A 26,820-nucleotide genomic window follows, 5' to 3' on the forward strand; every position below is an offset into this window, starting at 1 on the left:
AAAAAAAAAAAGTATGGGAAATAGTTAACAGGAAAGAAGGTGGATCACATGGCTGGGACAGAAGCCAAATCCAGTTGTTTTGACATAAAGAACTAAGCTGAATGCTGCCCTGTAGTATCAGGGTTTGCTTTAAACTTTGTAAAGAAGACCTGTCCTGCGCACACTGCTATGGAGGTTCTCTGGAAGCACCGCTCTTTCCTGATTGGCCTGGCCGGGCTGGGTGCCGCAGTGGCCGTCACCTGGATTTATGTGTCTAGGAGGAAGGAGAAGCAGATGAGGAAGGTGGGGAAGATCTCACAACTGTTCCTCTACCCTATAAAATCATGCAAAGGGATCCCCCTTCAACGAGCAGAATGCAGGGAGTATGGACTGAAGAATGGAGAATTCAGCGACAGGTATGAAAACTTTGCATGGTGCTAAGAGTTGTATGACGCGTTAGAATGTATTACAATATATTGTGCAGGAACACATAGCAATTATTCTCATTCTCCTCTCCTATTGGCTCTGATTTATTAAAGCTCTCCAAGGCCGGAGAGGTTGCACTTTAATCAGTGAACCTGGGTGATCCAGCAAACCTGGATTGGATCTGGTCCAGGATTGAAAACGTTTGCCAGTAGCCAATGACTTTTAAGAAATCCACCCTAGGTTTACTGGATCACTGATGAAAGTCTATCTTCTCCAGCCTTGGAGAGCTTTGATAAATCAGGTCTACTGTGTTTTACTTCCCCCACCTCCTAGATTGCAAGCTCTTCGGGGCAGGGTCCTCTCCTCCTCCTGTGTCACTGTCTGTATCTGTCAAACTCCTATTTAATGTACAGCGCTGTGTAATATGTTGGCGCTATATAAATACTGTTTATAAATAATAATAATAATAATGTGGAATCATTACCCACCCCCATAGGTTGGATAAGGACTCACCATTGTTGTGTACCAAATAAACTGGGATGTAACTTTACTCAAGATGATGCAATTACAACAAGATTAGTCTCAGTCACAGCTGGACAACCCTTTGTGTACAAGCCAGGCAGATAGGGACGGATCCATACAATTAATAATATGTCTTGTCTTCCATGTTGGTCATTTACACCGAAGCTTTACATAGGTGTGCATGGAGGAAAAACATACAAAGCAATTTTCTTATTTATCTTATTTAAAGAAGTGAGGTTAAAAAAAGCATATTAATTTCTCGTACTTACCCTTACCCTGTTTTGTTTTGATTGGTTACGGTATTGTTTTTGTTGTTAAATTTGTTTTTCAAAAATAAAAAATGTTATAAAAAAAGCATATTTTAATAAAAAAAGCAGTTTAATGCATGGTAAAATTCAACAAAAAGTGTCAACATGCATTTGTTATATATGCCTTTTGGTGTGAACCAGCTCTAAATAAAATAAAATATTAATAAAATAAAAACAAAACAAAAGGGGCACAAAGTCTGACAATCTGCCTTTCCCCAGCCAGCCATCTACATCAGGGGTGCCCACGCTTCTTTGGCTTGCAAGCCACTTTTAAAATGACTTTTGAAATGAGTCAAAATGATCTACCAACAATAAAAATGCTAAACATATATTTATCTATATACCGAGTATACTTTATATTTAAAATATATATTGTTTGCCTTGCATAACAGCATGAACATGTATGGCACAATACAATTCTGTACATTTTTGGCCATTACCTTATTCTGATGATGTCTTAAACTGAATGGAATAAGCCAAAGTCGCATAGTCCGGACAGAAGTTGCTGGTAGCCAGCCTTAAGCAGATTTCCAAATGTTCATCAGTCATGGTGGAACGGCATTTGGACTATATAACGCCTGTGTGCGGAAGAGTTTATTTTGTAACACAGGGCTCCGCATTCCTTTGCGATCTACCGGTAGAACCCTCTTGCGTCCCCTTTTCCCCACTGAAATTTCTGTCCCCCCCTTCTACTCTCTCCCTCTCTCTCCTCTACCCCCTCTCTACCCCTGAGAGGTAATCCTCTCAGAAGTGTGGGGTAAAAAAAAACAGCTGATAGCGGTAACCCTGAGCCACACTCGGGGTAGCTAAAAAAATTAAAAATAATGACTTACCTGGTCCTATCGGCATCCTCCTGTGTCCTGCCATGCTCTGCCCCTGTCCTCTTTGTCCAATCTGTCCCCGGGTGAGTGCACTGACGTTCCCCAGGAGATCCTGGTGACGCTGGTGCGTGCCTTGGTGCGTGCGGGAGCGTGGCGGGAATTTTCAATTATTTTGTATTGAATCCAATACAAAGTAATCATTATATATACCGGTATATATATATATATATATATATATTATACAATATATATGTTACTGTACAGTTATATTACAGGTTTCAGTATTTTTTATTTATTTATGCTCCCTTGTTTTACCAGATTTTTGTGTTTTTTATATAAAGTTTATCATTAAATGTAAAATACATTACAAGACCATGTACTGCTTTTAGACATATAAATCCGGACAGAAATGAACCGCTCAGGGGGCTACCCACCCTTCTCTTTTCCTCTCTTTGTTCCCGCCTCCCCCCCCACCTCTTTTCTCCACCTACGCTATCTCAGCCCCGCCGCACATACCCTTTCATTTTTGTGTTCCTTTCTTTTCACCCCCATTTTTCTCCATTCCCCCAATGCCTTTCCCTGGCCTTACTCCCTCGGTCTTTATCGTTCTTTTCTCCTACCCCCTACCATTTCCCCCCACTTACCCTCTCTCTTACCCTGCCCTTTATCTCTACCCCTTCTCCCCCATATATCCCCCCTATGTTATCACCTTCCCCCAAATTCCCTATTTCATTTTGTGTTCCTCTCTCCACTTTTTACTTTCTATTCTTTTCCTTATTTTCTCTCTTCCTCCCTTTTCTTTCTCTCCTAACCCTTTCTGCTAGTGTCTGAAATTACCCACTCCTTCCCATTTTACCTGAACCCCCCCTCCTGAACCACTCTTTGTTCTCTTTACCCCCTTCTCCCACCCTCTCCTATCCCCCCCATATCCCCTTTCATGTTGTGTCCCCCCTTTCATATCATTGCAGACATTGGCTTGTTGTAAAAGAGGACAAAGTCCACGTTACAGCCAGACAGGAGCCGCGCATGGTGCTAATAACGGTGACCTGTGACCGAGGACAAATAACGCTCAGTGCGCCGGGGATGGAGAAACTGGCCGTTCCATTGAAACTACCAACAAGCAATGCAATATTTACCTGCAAGTATGCATCCAGATCCTGGAAAATAATTAAACAATTGTGATACCTCACCTACATGTTCCAAAGAAATGCCCAGAGCAAGCATGCAACACACCAGTACAAGGAGCAGATAATTAAATAAGACAGAGACAGAAATAGAAATAAAAGTTTAATTGAAACCTCCACCCCCTTAAACTTTGCTTGAGTTATTGAGGTCTGTAAACACCAAATAAAATCATTTTCAGCCTTTATTAGACATTTGAAAAGTGTTAGAATTAACAAACAAAACCAAGATGGTCCTATAAATATTGTAAAACTATTATTAGTTACTTATCTTTGACATAAGAGGTATTGGATACATTGAGATTGATTTACTAAAGGAATATCAGGTGTTCACATAGCAAAGCAAATTATACCTATGCAATTTAACTTAAGATGAAGGTAGCTGAGTTCATTCATCCAATCATGTCAAAAAGAAATCCTATTTTTTAGAGTTCTATTTACATGATTGAGATTCTTGCAAAGTGAATTTTCACCACATTCACTAAGGTATGTGAATTATCCTTTGCAAGGGGATCATTCAGCCTTGAAGGTGAACAGCATAAATTCCTTTAGTAAATTGGACCCAATGTGTATCAATAAAAGTCACAACACAGTTCTCCTTCCAATATATAAAGCTGGCTAGAGGTGCTGGTTCAGTGCCATGGAAAGGAGTGCCCATTGCACCATTGCACAGGTGTGTTGCAGTACAGGTCCAGATTCACCTGTAAGGTGTATTCAGGTGATATTCAGACACTGCAAAGAACCAGTGCAATGTTATACCGCATAGGGTAACGTATGGTCCGGCACAGCACAAAGGGGACCCTAACTAAGTCATCCTTTGCCAGCGGCTCCAAAGGCAGGATTTTAAGTATCCTGTCTTTTTTTTCCACTTTTATAAATATGATTATTTTGTACTCCAAGGGGTCTATTTATCAATTCTTTGCTCATCAATTCGGCCAGATTTGCATTTGGATGCATTTAAATCCCTATGCTGTGCTCTCCTATATATTAGAACTAAGGCTCATTCTGCCACCTAGTGGCCAGTTATCAGAAGGCACAGCTGTCATAAAAGTAAATGCTGTTTCCACATCAGAACAAAATGACAGTTGAGTTGAGGGGCAAATAATTATAAAAAAAATTATATAGAATATGTGTATGTTTCATGTAGAAGGATTCAGATAACACAAGAAAAGAATCCATCTATTATACATTTTTTTGTTTTTGAGGGTCCATGGGAATGATGTCTCGGGCAGAGATTGTGGGGATGAAGCATCTCAGTGGATCACAAACTTCTTGAAGAATGTTCAGACTTATCGCTTAGTACAGTTCGAGGACAGGATGAAGCGTCGGAATCCAAAGAACGAATATCCCTTATACTCTGAAAATGACCGGGTGAGTCTTTTATATTTGCTGCATACTTCCTCAGATCACCAGATATTATGCAATAATTATCTGCAAATACCTAGAAATGAAACCTCAAACTATACAAAGCAAATTCTAATAACAAACAAGTCAGAAAATGCAGTGTCTAGTAGCAAATTGGACATGTGGCCAATGTGCTTACACACTGCTCCACAGCTATTTCCTCCCATTTCTGTATTCAGCTGGTGGCAGTGTTAATCAGATGTGACACCCAAAGAAGGTAGAACAATAGATGCCATAATTCCCAGCATCTTTGCATTATAGGGTGAATGTGAGATTGCAAGGATCCAGCAACAGGATTTGTCACCAATGTTATAATTATACAAAAAGTCTACATTTGATTCCATAACCCGGCTGAGTCGTCAGTATCATTGTCAGTATTTTCATGTTGGCATTGTCTTACCCTCCACCAGGTGGCATACCCTGACCTCAGCCCCCTCCTGCTAGTGTCTGAAGCTTCCTTAGAAGACCTGAACTCCAAACTGGAAAACAAAGTCTCCATCAGAAACTTTCGGCCAAACATTGTGGTCTCTGGATGTGGAGCCTTTGCAGAGGTAAAATAAATTCTTTATTCTTGATGAAGAAATTACTTCCCATACTTGGGGACTAATAGGGAAGGCGCTACTTTTACTTAGTGATTGATCAGGGAAACATTTATTATTCTTTGTGAATGATGGAGGAAGCAATGCTCATCCTTAGTGATTGATGGAGGAAACACTTCCTATTCTAAGTGACTTAGTAAAAGAGTGAGTTCTTTTTGGGTGTTAGCAAAAGATAATACTTACGGTAAATAGAAATAGTAATGAGCATATTGATCATATCCTGGAGGAACCCTTATCATCATTAGTGACTAATGGAGGAAGCATTTCCCATACTAAGTGACTGATGGGGAAATACTACTCTCCCTTAGGGATTTATGGGGGAAGCACTTCCTGATCCTAGGGACTGAGGCAGAAAGCATTTCCTATTCTTAGTGACTGATGGAGGAAACCCTTCCTATCATTAATGACTAAGGGAGGAAGCACTTCCCATAATTTGTGACTGGTAGAGGAAGCACTTCCCATAATTTGTGACTGGTAGAGGAAGCACTTCCCATCCTTAGTAGCTGATTGGGGAAGCACTACTCTTCCCTAAGTATTGCAGGGGGAAACATTTCCCATTTTAAGTGTCTAATGGGGGAACAACTACTCAGGAAGGCTCTACCTATGCTTAGTGACTGATGGAGCAAGCACTTCCCATCCCCAGTGACTGATGGAGGAAGCATTTCCTATTCTTAGTGACTGATGGAGGAAGCAATACTCATCCTTAGACTCTGATAGGGGTGGCACTTCCCATTCTTAGTAATTGATTGGAGAAGTACTACTTCCCATTCCAAGTATCTTATGGGGGAAGCAATACTAATCATTATTATGTTTTGGGGGAGGCATCCTTGACTGATGAAGGAAATCCTTCCTATCATTATTGTCTATGGGATGAAGCACTTCTCATACTAACTAACTGATCAAGGAAGCAATACTTAACCTCAGTGTTTGATGATGGAAGCACTTCCCATCCTTAGAAACTAATGGAGGAAGCACTATTCACTCCTATTGATTTGCTCGACCCATCCTAAGTGACTAATAGAGAGAGCATTTCCCATACTAAGTGACTGATGAAGGAAGCAATAATAATCCTTAACGTTTATTGGGGGAATCACATCCAATCCTTATTAACTGATGGGGAAGCACTTTTGATCCCTATTAGTTTGCTCTACCCATCCTTATTGAGTGATTGAGGAAATACTATTCTTCTTTAGAGATTGATGGGGGGAAACATTTCTCATTCTTAGTGTCTGATAGGGGAAGCACTTCCCATTTATAGTGACTGATGGGGAAACAAATACTCACCTTTAGAGATTGATGAAGAATGTTCTACCCATGCTCAGTGACTAATGAAGGAATCACTACTTATCCTTAGTGTCTAATAGGGGAAGCACTTCCTACTCCTAGTGACTGATAGAGGAAACCCTTCCTATCGTTATTGACTAATGAAGCATTTTCCATACTAAATGACTGATGGAGGAAGCAATATTCATCCTTAGTGTCTGATAGGGAAAGCACTTCCCATTTATAGTGACTGATGGGGAAACAAATACTTACCTTTAGAGATTGATGAAGAATGTTCTACCCGTGCTCAGTGACTAATGAAGGAATCACTACTCATCCTTAGTGTCTATTAGGGGAAGCACTTCCTACTCCTAGTGACTGATGGAGCAAACCCTTCCTATCATTATTGACTAATGAAGGAAGCATTTCCCATACTAAGTGACTGATGGAGGAAGCAATATTCATCCTTAGTGTCTGATGGGGTAGCACTTCCTATTCCTAGTAACTGATTGGGGAACCACTACTCTTCCTTAAAGATTGATGGGGGAAGCCCTTCCCATTCTAATTTTCTGAAGCAATACTCATCTTTTTTATGTTATGGGGAAAGCACTTCCCATTCCTAGAAACTGATGGAGGAAGCATTTCCTTTTCTTAGTGATTGATGAAGGACACCTTTCCTATCTGTATTAAGTAAGGGAAAAAAATCACCTCCAATACTAGGTGACTGATGGAGGAAGCAACACTCATCCTTACTGTATGACGGGGGATAGAGTATTCATTTATATTGATTTGCACTACCCATCTTTAGTGAGTAATGGAGGAAGCAATACTCATCCCTAATAAGTTCGTATTGATAATTACTCAAAGAGAAAGCACTTCCCACACGATGTCACTGATAGAGGAAGCAACACACATTCTTAATGTTTGATGGGGAATGAAATAAGCACTAATCAGACTTATTGATTTGCTTTACCCATCCTAAGTGATAGATAGATAGATAGATAGATGAGGGGAGCACTTCCTATTCCTAATATCCGATGAGGAAAAGATTACTCATCCTTTGAGATGGATGAGCAAGGCTCTACCCATCCTTAGTGACTGATGGAGGAAACACTTCCCATTCTTAGTGATTGACAGAGGAAGTGATCACCAACTATTCTTAGTGTCTAATAGAGGAAGTGTTACCCATCATAGAAGGAGATCTGCATGCTAGAGGCATTGAGGTAGGTATAATCTAGGTAAGTGGATAGAGAAATTATTTTTTTTTTTTAGACAAGATTACAGCTACCTCAATTTGTTGATCAGGGTTTAGGAAGTAGATACTTTCCAGTTCTCATCCATTCCAAGAAAGTTTTTAGGGCAGGAGATGGCATATAATTGGTAACCATTTGTACTAAGTCTCATTTGTGGATTTTGTACCAAGATGCCTTGATAGATTCTTGCAGCCTTAAAAAGATAAAAGCTTCCAATCAGATCCTTTTAAGTGAGATAATTTTAGATTTGGGGCTTGCAGGATTGAATTAGGATGGAGAAATCTTGGAAAAGCCGTGTTCTTACAAAGGCTGATGTCACTTTGGGTGGTAAATACCATAAAAGTAGAACATTTTGCCCCGTATTGTCCTGTGTAGGGTTTACTGCAGGGGTGTCAAACTCAAATACACAGAGGGCCAAAGTATAAAACTTAGACAAAGTCGTGGGCCAACCTTGAAATTTATTGAAAAAACTGAGGAAATTTTTCCCTTCTCATTAGATATAAACCCTTTTCATATGGAAACAAAGAGGTTTTGCTTCACATTCAACCTGGAACAAGGCTATAATAGAGAAAGGTATACATTTTTTTTTTTTTTTATTTAGGGAAAAATCTTATGCCTTTTTCTCTATTTGTAGCCTTCTGAGTTAAATTTCAATGGTAACCTTTTTGCACAGGCTAACAATAATAATAATAATAATAATAATATTTTTCTTCTATGAAAATTCAGCAATTCAAGTCCATGCCTTGGAGTAGCAAGGAAAACAGCTGAGGGGGAGTGCTGGAAATGCCAGAGGCGGCCAATGCGGAGCTAAATCTTATGAGTGGTCCGCTGCTGGAACTCCCTCTTCATTGAAATAGCACCGCTACTAAAATTCCTGGCATTACTTGCGTCCATAAAACAGTCCAATGTGGGGCCACGCATAGGCAGAGAGCCCGCTGGTCTATAGACGCGAGTGATGCCAGGAATTGTAGTAGCAGTGCTATTTCAATGCAGCAGCGGGCCAGCTGCAGGTCATATTTAGGATTCCTTTGGGGGCCAAAAAAAGAACGTTGGGGGGCAGAGTTTGACACCCCTGGTTTACTGCATTTGATTGTTACCTATTGGTAAAGTAGAGGAATTGCTTCTTCTTGCTGAAAATTATGTTCACAATATCTCATTGTAATGAAATATATAAATATAGACATGCTGTATAGTTAACTACCCCTATTTAGAGGAATGTTCTCTCTTTTTTTTTAAACCATATCCCTTGTTCTTCTTTCCCCTTCAACTATCCATCTTTGTAGTCTGACGTATCGCTACTGAAAAGTTGTGGTGCATTAATGTGGACAGAGCAAGGGTATTTGGATAATGACAACTCTCTAATTTATATCTATATATCATTTTATCTCTGATTTTAGGACACCTGGAAGGAGATACAGATTGGTGAAAGTGTGACGTTGCAAAGAGTCATGCCTTGTCCACGGTCAGTAAAGATACAAACTGTATGTGTGTTTTCATTTCTAGAATCCAAAGATGAAACTAAGTCTAAGATACAACTTTTCTATACTTTCTAATTTAGAACTTCAATTGCACTGTTCTATATTGCCTCTGAATAATAGAAAGGAAAAATAATATTATTATTAAACAGGTTTTATATAGCACCAACATATTATGCAGTGCTGTACATTAAAAAAGGGTTGAAAATGACAAGACGGATGCAGATAGTGACACAGGAGAGTGAGAGGACCCTGCCCCGAAGAGCTTACAATCTAGGAGGTGGGGGAAGTAGCACACAATAGGGGGGGATATGGGTTGGTGGTGAGTAGTGAGGGTTTAGGAGAAGAAGACAGGTAGGTGAGGTTAAAGTGTTGGGTTCTGAGAGCTCTTTTAAATGAGCAGAAAGTAGGAGCAAGCCGAATAGGATGAGGAACCATTCCAGATTGGTTGGTTGGGGCAGCTTTAGAAAAGAAAAAAGAAAAATCTCCTTTTAGACAGCTGGAGTTCCCATTAGATGATTTTCCCAATTCAGTTTGGTCAGGGCCATTTCAGAACCGCAGGTAACTGCAATGTTCTGCTGTGGGTTCAACCGTGGTCCCTACCTCTTCCATTCAATTGAATGGGAAAGATTGGGATCCTTTCTTTTTGTATGGGGTTGCACATGGCAGGTTGCAGCATGGTTGCAGTCTTTTGGCTGTGCATTTGTGACCTATAGATCTGTGCTGCGGGGGTTTGCCTTTTCTGGTTGCACAGCAGCATTTTGCCATGCCGCAGGGAACTGTCAGCTTCAGATTTTGGCACTGCAGGTCTTAAAGGGCCCTTACTATTTCCATGCCTTCCATCCCCCTCTTCCCAGTTACCGGCTGTGTGACACCGAGGATAAGAAGGTCTATAAGTCATCTCCACTCTTTGGACAATTTGTGAGAATTAAGAAGAAGGGAATGATTAAAGTTGGAGATCCTGTGTATGAGATATTCTACTGAATGCTGCTGATGACAAGCAACCAATCCAATAACTGGACCTGCACGAGACTGGACGTACTTGGAGATTCCTTACTAGTGTTGCTGTTCAAGTTCGGGTTGTCCTTATATTCGACCCGAAAATGGCTGTTCAAATTCCGATAGACCCGACCCTAAAAACACGCGCAAATTGGTGTGTAAAAAAATGTGTTAAGAAAAAATAAAAATTAATGTTAAATTATGAATGAAATGTATTGAATGTGTGTGATTTGTGTAACTAACTTTTATTTTTTTGCCAGGTTATCCCACAATGACAGGATGATTCCAACGGCTGAATAGCCATGGGAATCCTCCTGTCAGTGTGGGATCCCCAGGCACCAGAGGTTAAATAGGGACAGGTTTCCCCATTCATCATTTCTAGTGCTCTGTGATTGGCTGAGGAAAGGTAAACCCTGATGACAGCTCAAGCCTCATCAGGATTTTCCTTTCCCCAGCCAATCACAGAGCACTAGAGATGAATGAATGGGGAAACTTGTCCCCATTTAGCCTCTAGTGCCCCGGGGATCTTCTCTTCAGCCAGCATTTATTAAGAACAGTGTGCGATCCGTGGCACTAGAGGCTAAATGGGGACAAGTCTCCCCATTCAAAACCTCTAGTGCTCTCTGATTGGCTGAGGAAAGTTTTCCTCAGCCAATCAGGGAGCACTATCCCTATTTCTGGATTGAGGTTCTCTATCCAGGAACACAAGACTCCCTTTGTTCTTGGATATAGAAACTCTATCCAAGAACACATACAAGTAGTAAATGGCTGCAAGAGAAATTGGGGGAGTGGAGCTGTCAGCACAGTTCTTCACAGTCCCTAAAAATAACCTGAATTTTCCCACCATTGACTTTAATGGTGTTCAAATTCGGCATTCGATCACCCGAACAATATCCCCCTATTCGATTGAATAGACATTCGACCAACACTATTCCTTACATTGAGTGTTGATGCCATATCTGCTTTTCTCATGTCTACATAATCAAGATCCAAATATTAAATCTTTTCCTAAATATGTGATTGCTCAATTTGTTGTACATGTAAAAAGGGGCAATTCCTGGTTCCATGGCCCTTCCACCCTCCATGTGGTTTCCTTTATGTCATTGAAACATCTATTCATGCAATGGAATGGGGCGCTACATACTCAGCATTGGTGCTGCGCTCCCCTATACTCTGGCTTGCAGCAGTTTGGGTTTGCAATACATACAATGCAGTGATCATATAGCAAGTACACCTCAATACTGCACCAAAAAACTGGAATAAGGATTTATTACATGCAGTAAAATGTATAGGCATGTTGTATGCAATGTGGTGTATTACATTGCTATTCTTTTTTAAATGAATTGCAAAGCACCTCGGTAATGCAGCATGGCACAAAGAATTCTATCTTTGTGTTGTATTGCACTGCATTTCAAAGTTAATTTCCCATGCACTGCAAACCTATTCAAAAATAACGAGCTGACTTAATGCAATACATACAATACAAGGCATTAATGAACCGCTGTAATTATATTTTATCTTACAATACATTTAGAATGAGAGATGACCAGCTTAGGTAAAACTATCCATGCACATTAGCTGACATGTATTTGTGGCCAGGTTAGGTAATGCCCACCCTCTGCCATGCTAACTGGCTGCATGTCAGTTCTTTTTACATTCTTCTGACCAGTAACTGTCCAGAGCCTCACTGACTATGACAGGACAATATATTATTGGGAGACAAAGCCAAATCCCATCTATTTTAAAACTAGAGCAGGGCAAAATTTTGACTACTATGGCACAAACCCCACCATAAACTTGTGGGCATCCCTGCCAACCCTGGAACTCCTGCATGGGAGCCACACGACCTGTTCTGCAAGTCCATAGGTGCCATTCAGGAGTGAGGAGGTAACTGGCGGTAGGACACGGGGTGCAGAGGAACAAAAAGGTAATCATTGGAGATTGAGGGGTGCAGAGGTGAGTAGTGGTGGACTGAGAGGTGCATATGTGATTGGTGGTGATTGAGGGGTGCAGAGGTGATAATTGGTTAATGAGAGGTGCAGAGTTGGTCAGTGGTGGACAAATAATTCATGAATAAGCAAAGGTAGAGGAGGGGGGTGCAGATTAAATGGTGATGGTCCTGGTGTACAGAAATAAGTGGTGGTAGAAAATGGAGTGGTGATCAGTGGTGATTGGAGAATGCAGAGGTGATTGGTGGTGAATGAGGGGTGCAGAGGTTATCAGTAGTAATTGAGGGGTGCAAAGGGGATTAGCGGTGATTGAGGGGTGCAGAAGTAATTGGGGGTGATTGAGGGGTGCAGAGGTTATTAGTGGTGAATGAGGGGTGCAGGGGTTATTAGTGGTGAATGAGGGGTGCAGGGGTTATTAGTTGTGAATAAGGGGAGCAGAGGTGATCAGTGGTAATTGAGGGGTGCAGAGGTGATCAGTGGTGGACAAATAATTAATGAATAAGCACTGGTAGAGCATGGGGTGCAGATTATATGGTGATGGTCATGGAGTACAGAAGTGAGTGGTGGTAGAAAATGGAGTGCAGCATTGTTGGATTAGGGCTCAGTGGCTTAGGCTATGTACACACGTAGGATCATTGTCCCTGGAAATGATCTTTCATAAATTAACGTGTGCTGTACACACAGTGTCTATTCTGTTCTATGGAAAGGGGAGAGGGAAGACCAGCAAGCGCTCCACTGTGCTCTCCTCCATTGACATGCATACTGGGCATTCCCGATCCTCATTCATTGATCCGCCATAGAGTCATGTCCGATTCTCCCCAGGAACTCCTCATCTCAGGTTACTTTCGTCTGATGTGTGTACACAGCCCTAGCATTGCCAGCCTGTAACAGGAAGAGCTCTTACTGAAAAGATCTCCAGGAGAAAAAACAAAAATTGCTTCTTTTGAAAGATTGTATATCCCGGGGTGGGATGTCAAAGATACAAAAAAAAAAATAGATTTTTGTTTTATCCTCCGATCCCTGTTATCCCTGAAAAGCTGGCAGCATCATTTATCCTCCTTCCAGCTCCTTTACCCTCAGCAATCCAATGACATAAACATGATTGTAAGCTCTTCAGGGCAGGGTCCTCTCCTCCTCCTGTGTCACTATCTGTATCTGTCAGTTATGTGCAACCCCCATTTCATGTACAGCGCTACATAATATGTTGGCGATATATAAATACCGTTTACTAATAGCAATAATAATAAACATGCATGGCAGATGCCAATCCATTGGGTGTTCTGCTGCAGCAATGACTTCGTGTTATCTGAGATTACAGGCTGTACGATTTCTGCCAATATTATTATTAATATTACGCGGTATTTATATAGCACCATCATATTACGCAGCGCTGTACAAAGTCCTTAGTCGTGTCACTAGCCGTCCCTCAAAGGAGCTCACAATCTAATGTCCCTACCATAGTCATATGTCATTATCACAGTCTGAGGTCAATTTTCTGGGAAAGCCAATTAACCTAAATACATGGAATGTGGGAGGAAACCGGAATACCCGGAGTGAGAATATAATTGTATTTTAAAATGTGAATAAATTACTTCCTGTGTACATTTCTGTGCCATCTTTTACTATACATTGCTGCAGTCAATGATTTTAGATCAACATAACAGTTCTTAATAAATTCATATTTAGGTTCATTTATATAAAAGGGAATGTGTAATTCTGATTTTTTAATCAGTACACATTGCTCATCATGATAAATATTAACAATGTTGCTTTTATTCTTGATATTGACAATATTACATAGATTAGAAAAGTGGCCACTAGAGGGAGCCCTCAGTAACTGAATACAATAGCACAGTGCCAATGCATTACAACTGTTGGGATGAATGGGCTGATTTACAAAGGAATATTCATGTCAATTATTCATTCATGTGAAAAGCAATTCCTGTTTGTATATTTCATATTACACATTACAGGGAATTTAAGTTTACATAATTTGATAACTGATGTCATGATTTACTCATTAATGTTGTATAAAGATGTTTAACTCTTCTTGTTAGTTGCAGATGCACTGCGCCTGATTTATTGAAGGTCTCCAAGACTAAAGAAGAGTAACCTGGGTGATCCAGCAGATCTGGAAAATGTTTTCAATCCCGGACCAGATCCATTCCAGGTTTGCTGGATCACCTAGGTTCTCCCATGGAACTCCGTCTATAACTATATCTATATACTATATACTACATACTATATACTATATCCACAGCTCACAGTACATTAGTATGGTGGTCAGTGGGAAGCATTCATCCTACATTGCTGGCCATTGGAAGGAAAGCCAGAAAAGATGACTGGGGTCCCCTAAACTGACCTGGGAGGTACAAACTGCTCATTGCGCAAGGAACCCCCAGCACTCTCTGGAGGAACCCTGGTTAGGAAACACTGATATAGGTTTATGATCAACTTAGTATAATGATTTTACAATCCACAGGCAACAATATGGCCATCCTGAGAACACTCGGGCAACAAGTGGGCAATCCGATACAATGGGGTTGATTCACTAAAGGAATGCAATCTAGTTCACATTGCAAAGTAAAAGCGAATGTAAAGTTCCATATAGAAGAATATAGGATCAGGCAGGTCAGTATTGTATACGGTGACAGGTGATGTCTCTTCTACAATATTCTTTGCTATCTGCCTGATCGCTCCGGGTTTCTGACAAAAAGCTGAGCTGAGCATGCGCGTTATTGGTTGCCAGAATACCCAGCATTCCCGGGAATGAATGAACTCCTGGGGGGCGGCCAATCAAATGGAATGGGGAAGACAAGAAAAAGAAAGATTGCAGCAACCTGTGATTAGGGATAGGCGAGTTTCATTCCAATTGTGCAAATAAAAAAAAAGTGTAAAATAAAAAAAAAATGTAAAATAAAAAAAAATATTTTTTTATATCCCTGCATGTGATTAAGTATTCTTTGCAAAGGTAACTTTCATCACATTCACTAAGCTCAGTTATGTATCCCTTGCGGATTGATAATTCACTGTAGTAAGTGAACATTATTATTATTACACCACCATATTACGTAGCGCTGTACAAAGTCCATAGTCGTGTGACTAGCTGTCCCTCAAAGGAGCTCACAATCTAATGCTCCTATCATAGTCATGTCATTATTACAGTCTAAGGTCAATTTGGGGGGAAGCCCATTAACCTAACTGCATGTTTTTGGAATGTGGGAGGAAACTGGGAAGAACATGCAAACTCCATGCAGATAGTGTCTGGGCCAAGATTCAAACCAAGATTCAAGATTCAAGATGGGATCTGGGTTCAAGATGGGACCCAGCGCTGCAAAGTGTAATAACCACTGAGCCACTGTGCTGAACAATCAAAATTAAATCCTTTTTTACTCTTTTCTGTCTTTGGTGGCAGGCAGATTGTAATTGCTAGAAAAAGCCCCCCTATGCAATGAGCGTTTGTAAATGAGACATGGACAGCCACTGATATAAGGTAAGTATAGCAGCCGGAGCTGCGTTTTTCTTTTTGGAACGACTGCCGATCGTGACTTCCGGTGCCATTACTACCTCCATCTCAACCCCCAAATCTCCACCTCAGTTATCTTCTAAAACTTTCTCATATACAAATCTATAAATATTACCGATGACCCTTCTGCATTAATCAAATTCTATTTAGGGCCCTTAAAAGCAGCTGCGTTTTAAGCCCAGGAATCGTTTTATTACCCGGCTTAGCTCCGGAATGTGTTATGTTCGGCTAATCCTCTAATATTTTTCCTACTCGAATTTTCCACAATAATTTAAATGACAATAAAACATACGCGGGAGAATAAAAAAACAAAAAGTGGTGAAAATAACAAGCTGACAGCAATTAGCGGGTGTTTGGGTCTCGGGGTAAACAAGGACGGACATAATTCCTCCATTGCTTTGGCTTTTATCGTCCTGAGGAATCAGAGGGGGGGTTCTGTTGGGTTTGGGGAGATGTTGTATACGAGTGTGTATAATAGGGTGACGGCCAACATCCATCAACGGCCAGCAAATGCTTTTTACTCCTGCAAGTTAATAACAAAGCGGCCCATGTTTAATGTAATGGGCAGTTTTTTTTTTAGGGGGGGGAATTTCAAACGGCTTCATCCGTCAAAAGGCAAATAACTAAAGGAGAACCCTGGATGGGCCAGTTGGGGTAGTTTTGGGTCTTAAGTACTGTACATCCACTAAGGTTTTATGTATCAGGATATAATTAAAATATTCATCAGCTTCCGGAATCTAATCTCAGATATAAAACACCAAAATGTGTGAAAAACTAAGTACACCCCATGATTCAGTAGCAGAAATAACTTGAAGTCATCATTTTCTGTATAATGTTATCAGTCCCTCGCATTGGTCCTGATTTATTAAAGCTCTCCAAGGCTGGAGAGGATAAACCTTCATCAGTGAAGCTGGGGGATCCAGCAAACCTGGAATGGATTTCTTCAAAGTCATTTGCTATTTGCTAGATCATCCCAGCGTCACTGATGAAAGCCTTGGAGAGCTTTAATAAATCAGGGTGAATGATGTGGAAGAATTTTGGTCCGCTCCTCTGTACAACATTGCTTCAGTTTATTACGGTTTGTGAGTGATTGTTTATGCACAGCTCTCTTAAAGAGGAACTATATAATTAATTAAAAACTTACAAAAAAACAAAACAAAAACACACTTACCTTCAATCCCGCAGGTCAGTCCGACCACTCCAGGGGTGTCGGCACCTGGTCCCGCATCGTTTTGGCATCCATCCCCGAGCCGGCGCTCCGGGCACCTCCATCTTTGCCTCTTCTTCCGGGTTCTTCTTTCTACGTCACCCAACCCAGTTGAGTGGTGACGTAGAATGAAGAAAAAATTTTTCTACCTGAGATCGGCATGAGATCCAAAAAATTTTTCTCTTAAAGCAAAAAGGCTTCTTCTGCACATGCCCGAGATGCTCAAGCATACGCAGAACGAGCGACTAGGAGCCTCCCGGGATGTCTGACGTAGGTATCCCAGGAGGCTTTGCGTTCCCATTCATTCTCGACCGCCTAGGCGGCTGAAAATTAGGGGGTGGTGCTGCACCCTTTTTTTAAATCTTAGAGGATTCTCTACCCTTTTCTGTAAAGTGAAAATTCTGAGTTCAGGTACGCTTTAAGCTCCCACAGCATTTCGATCGGGTTGAGGTCTGGACTTTGACTGGGCCATTGAAACACTTTGATACTTGTCAATTCAGCTGTTGTACATTTGCTGCGGTGGCACAGATGACCTCATGTTTGACTCAGTGGACCCGATTGATTAAAGCTCTCCAAGGCTGGAGAGGATACACTTTCTTCAGTGAATCTGGGTGATCCATCTAACCCGGAATGGATCTGGTCCAGGATTGAAAACATTTGCTTACAAATTAGTAAACAACTTTTAGGAAATCCAGTCCAGGTTTGCTGGATCACTCAGCTTCACTGATGAAAGTCTATCCTCTCCAGTCTTGGAGAGCTTTAATAAATCAGGCCTGATGACTGCAACTTGTCTAGGTCCTGTGGCTGCAAAATAATCCCAAATCATCTCACCTTCACCACCATGACTTACAGTTGGTATGCAGGGTCCGTGTTGATATGCAATGTTTATTTTTCATCAAATGCGTCACTTTGTATCATGACCAAACATCTGTACTGTGGTCCCATCTGTACAAAGGACATGGTTCCACAATCTTGTGGTTTGTTCAGATGCATTTTCTATAAAGCTAAGCTGCAATGATTGGAGAGAAGAGGTTTTCTCCTGGATCCTAACAAGTCAAACTTGTTTAGTTCTTTTCTAATGACACTGCCATGAACTTTACATTTATCATGCCACCTGAGGACTGTGGAGTCTGAGATGAAGCTTTTGGTTTTTTTGCAATTTCTCTGAGCTTTGTATGGTCTGAGCTTGGAATAAGTTAGCTGGGACGTTCTCTCCTGGGAAGAGTGACAACGGTCTATGAATAATCTTTCTCACTGTAGAATGATGGACTTCCAATTGTTTGGGAATGTCCGTATTACTCTTCTTAGTTTGATGGGCAGCAACAATTGCTTCACTAATCCTGGTGGTGCTGGTGTCTTTTCTCCTTGGCATTGTGCTAACACACACCTGAATTCTCCAGAACAGCAAACTGCCACAATATCTGCTTTTTTAGAGATGTTTTAGAACAGGGGTGTCAAACTCAAATACACGGTGTGCCAAAAATTAATATTTGGACAAATTCGCGGGCCAATCTTGATATTTATTAAAATATCAATACAATTGAGGAAGGTCGCCAATGAATGTCAACAGAGTAGGGGGCGCTTTTGGGTCCTGGTTGACATGCCGGCAGAGCATTCTGGGATTTGTAGTATTAGCTAAGCATGCACTGTTTACCAGCAGGCCAGCTCTAGTAGACATTTGGTATTTTCTTGGGGGCCAAATATAATTACAGAGAGGGCCAGATTTGGCCCGCGGGCCTGAGTTTGACACCCTTGTTTTAAAGGAAGTAGAATGAATGGTACTGGTGCCATTCAACCCCGAGAACTAATGACACAAAGTGGCACAAAGTAATCATTAAATCAGAAAGCTTAGAATTAAGGGTGAGTTTTGAAGCAAAAGCTGTTTTTCTCATTATGCCCATTGCTGCGTAGTGATTTGTAAATCTGCCCAGTTGGATTCATAATGGGTTAGGTGAATGCGTGAGTTTAGTAAATCCCTCTTCCATTGCTGAATAGAAGGGAAAGCTGCTTGCTCTGTACTTTAACAACTGTTTACAGGTGAGCCTATTGTTAAGGAATAGAAGGGAAGCTGCTTGCTCTGTACTTTAACAACTGTTTACAGTGAGCCTATTGTTAAGGAATAGAAGGGAATGTTGCTTGCTCTGTACTTTAACAACTGTTTACAGAAGTTTGTGGGCCTATTGTTAAGGAACGCAGCAAATAGCATTTGCTTGCTCAAATTATTTACTTAATGTTTTTTTTTTTTTGGGTAGGTTCGGTTGAAAAATGATCTCCACTGTCCCCTGGCTTTCAGGATTAGGAGAATTCTTAAACATGGGTGCAGATATTTATAAATACATAAGGGAATGGATTGGGCCCACACAATGTACTTTTATATTTCTTCTTCTTCCTATGGGTGTAATGCAGAATGGATTTCTGCAGCAATACTTCATTCTGCCACTGGATGGCGCTGTTTATTTGCCAGGCCCATTCCATTGCCATCAATGCTGCAGTCAAGGTTTATTTAATGTGCAAATGTGTTAAAGCAGTTTTAGAGAAGTTTTATTTGTCCAGTGGTACATTGCTGCTCTCTTGCCAAAAACTGTTTATTTTACTTGCAAGCATTACCAGATTAGTGTTCACAAGTAAGATAACGCACACAGTTTACAGCAGAATGTTTTCAAATACACAGTACATTAGTGATTTACTCAGTCCCTTGAACACTATTTAGATTGTGGCCTAATGTGGGATTTTTTTTTATTTACTGCCCACAGGAATTAATCTAGGTGTTAAAGAGAAATAATGACGAGAACCATGCAGAAATCACTTTTACGTTTTAAATCCGCGCTGCCAGGTGGAAGATTTGCTTTATTTTTTTACTCTATAGCAGAAAACAGCATGGAAGTCTGGAAGTACCTGGAATCTGCATGTAAGTATTTAGCATGGCTGCACCCTGCATGCATTTAATATTGCATTGTAAGAACTGCTGCATATCCAAGTTCTCACAAATACTCACAGCCTCTCCTTATGTTAGTAAGTTTACCATTAATATTATTAATATCTAGTATAACATATTACACATTGCTTTACAAAGTCTATAGTCATGTCACTAACTGCTCACAAAGTAATGTCCCTACCATAGTTATCATTACAGGCTAAGGTCAATTTTAGGAAAAAGCCAATAAACCACACTGCAAGTTTTCAGAATGTGGGAGGAAGCCCATGCAAACTCCATGCAGATAGTGTCCTGGCTGAGATTTGAACCCGGGACCCAGTGCTGCAAAGACTGGAGTGCTAACCACTGAGCCACCGTGCCAATTTAATATTTTGGGCACCAGGGCTCTGTAGTATTGCCCTTCGCTCCTCCTCTATCTGCAATGGTTATGCAGGGAGATGAAAGGAAGAAGCTGGGCCCGCACGAACTGTAATTAGATCAGTGGTGGCCTTTCCTTTGCTGGAAGCAAGCGCTGACATATTACTCTCTGTAGGGGCCCAATAAGTGCCAGCAGGCTGCAGGGAATAAGACACCTACAGAAGAAAGAAGAAATTAGGTGTGGGACTTCTATAGTGCACATCTACTCTTGTCTTATTGCTCGGCACACAAGTGATAAGAGTCTACGTTGAGGGCAAGGGAGAATACTTGTGGTGGGGGAATGTAAATTAAACGCGGATCTTGCTGCTTGGTTGGCTGGATGGTTATCATTAAACTGACAATTTGGGGCCCCTTGTAAACTTGTAGTAAATTGCAGCTTTGTATTGTGTGCTCAACCAATTGGGAACCACTTTGTGCAAGCATTTGGACCCGTTGGTATTACGGTCGTGGTGGGGTTGCTGCATGGCTCCTGGAATCCACAACTTTCTTCTGAACTCGCGGTTGCTTTTTTTTTACATTGGAGGAAAAATAACACTGCAACTAAACTCAACCGCATGCCGAGGCATTTATCAAATGCTGCAACTGACTATGGAGACTGCTCCAGGGTGCACCTAGGGACATGCAGGAGAGGCTAACTATGCAGATTTTGAGTCTTAAAGGGGGCCTATGGATTTCTGGGCAATCAGCAGCCCAATATCGTTGATCTGTGTTGCATAAAAGTAGCACGTGACTGCGCCACTGTTATTACTTCTAAGCAACACAGTCCAATAAAATGATTGCTATATGAGCGCTAAAATGCAACTTTTGTTGTATTGCTGCTTGGGGTTTCTGATTGTCACAGCCTGCCTGGGGAGCACAAAGCTGCATTAAATGTGGAATGGTGTATGTGTTCTCAGGTACCATGGATCAATGTAAGGGGGTGAATGGTGAATGTATAAAATTGCTCCCATCCATTGGTGGATGTAGCCAACAGTGGACCCTGTGCCAAACTGATTTGAAGCCCCTGTTGGCTAAGGAGGGTTCAAGGTCCTTGTGCAGTGGCACACATTGCACCTCCATATGTCCATCTTTGCTCTTATTGTTTAAAATACTTTTATTATTAATACATAATTTCTTTGGATTGGTACCAGCGTCTCTTTATAAAGCAACACCCAGGTTGTCGTCATTCTTTCCCATGAAGATTCATCAGTCATTATTTAGAATGAAGTTTGTCATTCATTCTTATTCCTAGTTATTAATCCGGTGAATTATTTTTTATTAATATTCTTCTAAACATATCACTTTACAGAAATGCAATTGCGGCTGACAAGAAGAATAATGAGCTTTTGCCTATGGAGCCTGCAGCGGCATTATAGTGCACCGTATCCTGTACACTTCACCGGAATCTGATACATAAATCAGTCATTTTGTTACAAGCAAAAAGGATTTCCTAAGAAGCAATCTGTTGTTATCACAAATCAGCACAAACCTCATAACCGATACCATGAAAAGTGGTGTCAGCACTCCAAAGCTGATGAAATCTCAGGCCATATTGTCATTACGATGGACATGGAGTGCACTCTGCGGAATGATTAGTCACATCCATGACTGAGGGCTCCGTCTGCAATGCAAACTGAGCAGTTCAGAATCTACAATGGAATTTCAGGCAAAAAACAAAAAATGTCATTGAAATTCATATATGTGAACCACTTTACCTTCTATAATATGAATTTTATCCATCAGCAAAAATTAAGCTATGCATGGGCCAAATAGAATAAATTCATTCAAATACATCTGCACAAACAATGGGATCACTAATGTGTTTTAGTGCATTGTTGGCACACAATAGAATACAAAGTCCACTTTGTAACAGCTATAAAAAAGGAAATGGGTCTGCATTGCTTATAGCACCTCTATTCCAGCTGACATGTAAGCACACCAGGAATGATGCGTTTGCTTGGTACATGCTTGTTCTGACGCACAGGTTCACCAATGAGAATGACATTAAAAATTGGAGTTTTAAGACCAACTAAGCTTTTAGTTTTGCATTCTGGGTGCATTAAATCCAAAGGTGAGTAAGGTTTTAAAGCAGAAGTCTAATAGTAATAAAAAAGGGCAAAGAAATATTTACCTGCATCTCCACCACTAGAGGTCCTTGATCTTGTAGCTTGTTTGACAGCCAGTACTATTTATCTACTGCCATAGAGCCTGGGCTGTCATGGATATACCACCTAGGACAGGGGTCGGCAAACTTTGGCCTTTAGGCCAGATATGGCCTAGCCGGTAGTTTGTTCTGGCCTAACGCCCCCTGGCCAATCCAGCCTAATGTTAACAGGAGCCCGTGGGTTGCCGGCCAGATCTGCCAGGGGGCGTTAGGAACTACCGGAGCCGGAGCCGCGGGAGCTCTGGAGCTGCCTTCTTGCTGTTGCTCCCCTGGGCGGAGCAATGCGGAGGCGGAGTGGGCGGAGCAATTACGGCGGGACTTAGAGTCCAGCCTAGTGCCCTCCCGCCCATCCCTGAAATGGCTTAGTGGCCATAAAAGTTTGCCGACCCCTGCCCTAGGAGGTCATCATTGTGCTGCATGGATTTAGAGTGCTACTGCACAGAATGTTGCTTGCATGTCATAACGTGAGCTCGATACAATTCAACTAGAGAAGATTAGGGACTCATTACATCTTCAGACTAGCTACAAACCCATAGGATATTAGGGTAATATGAGTTTTTAGGAGTCGAGGTGGGGGTTTTAGAAAAAAACTGCTTTAAAACTTTAATTACAAGCCAGCAGTGGTATCTCCTATATTTCTGTCCCAATAGATTCTTGTTTAATCTATGGTAGGGCTGTCCGACTCCAGTCCTCGAGGGTCCCATACAGATCAGGAAACTTTTTCAATCATATCCTAATAAATGTACTTCTGTCTGCTGGAGAAATATTAAAAATGTGTCCAGATCCTGGCCCACGAAGACTGAAGTTGGACAGCTTTGAGCTACGGTAATGCCTAATGGTTAAGCAAGTGCTGGAGCACTAAAGGCTTTGTATTTGGTTGAAAAGCTGTTCTTAATCTTCTGATTTCTGAATAAATTATTTTGTTTGATACCTAAATGTAGCTTGTCAGGACAAGTATTAAAAAAATGACTTGTTTTTGAACTTTCATGTTCCAGAGTTGTTCTCCCTATCATTCATTTACTACTTGGAGAAACACCAAAGCAGCACATATGATATATCGTATATTTAATGCAAAAGACCTCTTCTGGGTCAGTGGATCTCAAGGATCTGAAGCAAAAATGAAGACAACCAGAACATAAACCTTTAAACACATCTCCGGAAAAACTGCTTTGGTATTTCCATATAGACATGTTCGTTTATTGATAATACTTGGACATATTTGAGATATATGGGAGTGACCCTTCGGCTTTATGGAAAAGGTAAAAGAAAATCAAGAGTAGTCTATGGATTTGGGAACATCACCTAGTCCACCCAACGTCATCATTTCAGATATGGCTGAAGGTCTGGTAGGAGTCACCTTTTACCATTTTAATATTTTTGAGGGCTTCCACAAGTGCAATCTTCTAACTGAAGTTCCTGGCTCAGGATTTTTTGGTAATACTTCCAACCATGGCATGCTCCTGCTCCTCCTATTATGTTACCTATAATAAATTGGGAGTCCATCAAGGACAGTTAAGTCATCTCCTAATGGTTGTGTCACATGTGCAAATCATGGAGCCCACCAAAAAAGACGAGGGTCTTGATGCTGTCCCATCGGCCCATTATATCTACTGGCTGGGCAAACCCAACCAAGCCAGTTGACTCCCAAACTGAGATCCCTTTATGTTCTCGGGGTGATACCAATCAGAGACCAGAGATGATCATCAGATGTCTACAATACGTATCTACAGACAACCACAACTTTATAAATGAGCTTAGTCACTTGTGCAGTTTTTCTAGAACATAATTAAAGCATCTGAACTTGTGTCAGTAACATCAGGATGACTTAATCGGCCATTAGCCTGACTTGTTAAGTGCTCTGCTCCTAATACACCAGCTGGAAAGCCATTCTTCTAAAAGAAGACCTGGTTAGTATCAGCCGAAGAAGCTTCCAGTAAACAGTGGAGTAATTGATGGCTCAGTGTTCACAATGCTACTGCCTCTCTCCTTCCCCATGACTCACTGGTGAACCGGCGCTGTCCTGCAAATGCCAAAACACAGCACAAATAATGACCCGCTCTTCAGAATTCTTCTGTGGAGATACTTGCCAAGACCGAGCCTGTAATGGTTTGTTATTATGACCTTTGTTATTACATTAAACTCAGCGGCTTGAAATATGTACATACTTCAAGACAGTGTTTTAGCCTTTTCGGTGACCTAACACCATAGTTTAGGCTAAAAAAAAAAAAAAAAAAAAAAAAAGAAAAAAAAAAAAGCCAACATTTAGTGTCACAACATTTTTTTTTTCAAAGTCATTATCTCTCCTCCCTGTTCATAAATACAAATTTCTTTTTAAAAGGGGTCTTGGAAATGCAGCCAAGAGTGACGCAAGGGTTTATATGAAATAACTGAGAATGAACGCTGGAAGCCATTCAAGAGGATGAAGAGAAAAAAAAATAGAGAGGGGAAAATTATTCTATTTTCAGAATGACGAGATCACAATTGCTTTTCACTAGAACTGCACGGAATGCAATAAACAAAGTGACAGCACGGGATGACAGCCGATGTAAAGCTTGGCTGGGTTGCGTTGGGCTAAAAGAATTGGGAGCAGAAAGAAATAAAAGTTTGTCTGCTTATTAAGTTAAAACTATGATCCCTCTAACAGTCTGGGAACGGGGTCTGAATTTTAAGACAACGGTTGTACCATATTCTGGTGGCTTTGAAGTCACCAAACTAGCAGGAGGTCAAATGACTTGACCTCAACTTTATTTAAAGGTATGACCATCGTTATGCGATAGCCTGGGGGTCTGAATCACATACTGTGTGGATACACCAACAGTAATACCCCATGTCAATAGTCAATAGCCCCAATCTGTTTTGTACTACCTGGGAAATTCCATGCACCTTTAGTGTTCCAACTCCTCCAGTTGCATTCTCCATAATATTAAATAAATTCAAATCCAACAGGAATGGTGGAAGGTCCAATGGTTCCAAAATGGTTTTACCTATGGTGCAGAGATCTCATCAGTGGACTCCCCAAAAGCAAAGAGAAGCTGGTGGTTTAAACCTCCAACAGCAACCAAACATGGACACATTGGCTTTAGGTGGACCAACCTTTTACATATATCTCAGAGTTCTAAAGCCTTTGTGGACACATCAGAGCATGAATATGGATAATGTGGCATCTACAATATACATTACACCATGGGCCTGATTTATTGAAGTTCTCCAAGACTGGAGAGGATCATGGGAGACATGGGTGATCTAGCAAACCTCCAGTCCTGGAAAGCTTTAATAAATCAGGTCCTATGCGCGCTATACTTCACAGGTTAGTAACAATCTGCTTCAATTTAAAGGGATTCTCTAGTCAAAGATTAGTTCCCTGGTGGCTTAAAGAGCACCAAGACACTCAGCCACCTATAGCCTGTGTATCGGCTCCTAATGAACCAGCTTTTCAACATTTTACAGTGGGCAGCAACAGATTTTACTGAATCTGTCACTAATGCCCCCATTCCTTATAGGCAGCTGCAGGTAAGACGGCACATGCAGCTTCTTAGCCATGGGTGCAATTTATAGGCATGAGCAGTGCCGTCATTAGGGAGGGACAAAGGGTACTTCTGTACTGAAATTGAATTGTTGAAACTTTTAGACATGAGGGCCAAGGAAGTTTACCTAGTATGGGGCCTGGAAATTTCTGATGGCAACCGTGGGTATAAGGAAGCAGGAACAGCACCACAGCCTCAACACCTATTATTATTATATTATTATTATTAATAATAAACAAGATTTATATAGCACCAACATATTATGCAGCACGGTACAAAAAATAAGGGTTACAAATGACAGACAGATACAGACAGTGACACAGGAGGAGGAGAGGACCCTGCCCCGAAGAGCTTACAATCTAAGAAGTGGGGGAAGCAGCATACAATTGTAGGGGGGTTATAAAATGATGGGTAGGTAGTGAGGGTTTTAAAAGACAGAAGAAGAAGGGGAAGCAAGTTTAAAAAGATGGTTTAAAAAGAAGGAACAGAAAGTAGAAGCAAGCTGAATAGGATGAGGCTTACAATCTAGGAGGTATCTGAACTAGCGCCTAATGACGCTCCATACAAACTATATGACTTCTAATGGAACCTCCTCTGCACCATAATCACATATATATGGTAGACTTGTATGGCCGGTGACTCTCTCATACTCTTGGCATTCCCATAGACAACTTCTCAACCCTGGAACAGCTTCCATATCTCTTGTGGCCTCAGCTCCTTCCTAAGCAGAAACATCCATCCTTATGTTTCCTTCTTGAATATTTCTATGTATATAAAAGCATTTTTATTGTTTTATTTTTAGTCGGTCATAATATATTTGTGCTAAAAAAAACTTCACAGACCAAACAAATGCCCCATTTATATCTAACTATGGAAAAATGTCATTCTC

At 41.0% G+C, this 26,820-nt stretch overlaps 1 protein-coding gene across 1 annotated transcript; it reads left to right on the forward strand.

The window, feature by feature from the left end:
• The first annotated feature begins 65 nt into the window (after positions 1-65).
• LOC140329547 (mitochondrial amidoxime reducing component 2-like) lies at positions 66-10,441 on the forward strand. Its single transcript, XM_072409887.1, has 6 exons — positions 66-395; positions 3,025-3,198; positions 4,443-4,608; positions 5,052-5,192; positions 9,154-9,237; positions 10,039-10,441. The coding sequence occupies exons 1-6, from the start codon at positions 169-171 to the stop codon at positions 10,213-10,215; spliced, it is 969 nt and encodes a 322-aa protein (XP_072265988.1). The 5' UTR covers positions 66-168; the 3' UTR covers positions 10,216-10,441.
• Positions 10,442-26,820: the final 16,379 nt, after the last annotated feature.

This window comes from Pyxicephalus adspersus, chromosome 4 (genome assembly GCF_032062135.1).
Source record: "Pyxicephalus adspersus chromosome 4, UCB_Pads_2.0, whole genome shotgun sequence".
Classification (NCBI taxonomy): domain Eukaryota; kingdom Metazoa; phylum Chordata; class Amphibia; order Anura; family Pyxicephalidae; genus Pyxicephalus; species Pyxicephalus adspersus.

Excerpts from the sequence above, each read along its gene's own strand:
- LOC140329547 (XM_072409887.1), top strand. The coding sequence starts at position 169 with ATGGAGGTTCTCTGGAAGCACCGCTCTTTCCTGATTGGCCTGGCCGGG. Across the intron at positions 3,199-4,442 it reads AATGCAATATTTACCTGCAA|GGTCCATGGGAATGATGTCT; the intron begins GTATGCATCCAG and ends TTTGTTTTTGAG. Across the intron at positions 5,193-9,153 it reads GATGTGGAGCCTTTGCAGAG|GACACCTGGAAGGAGATACA; the intron begins GTAAAATAAATT and ends CTCTGATTTTAG.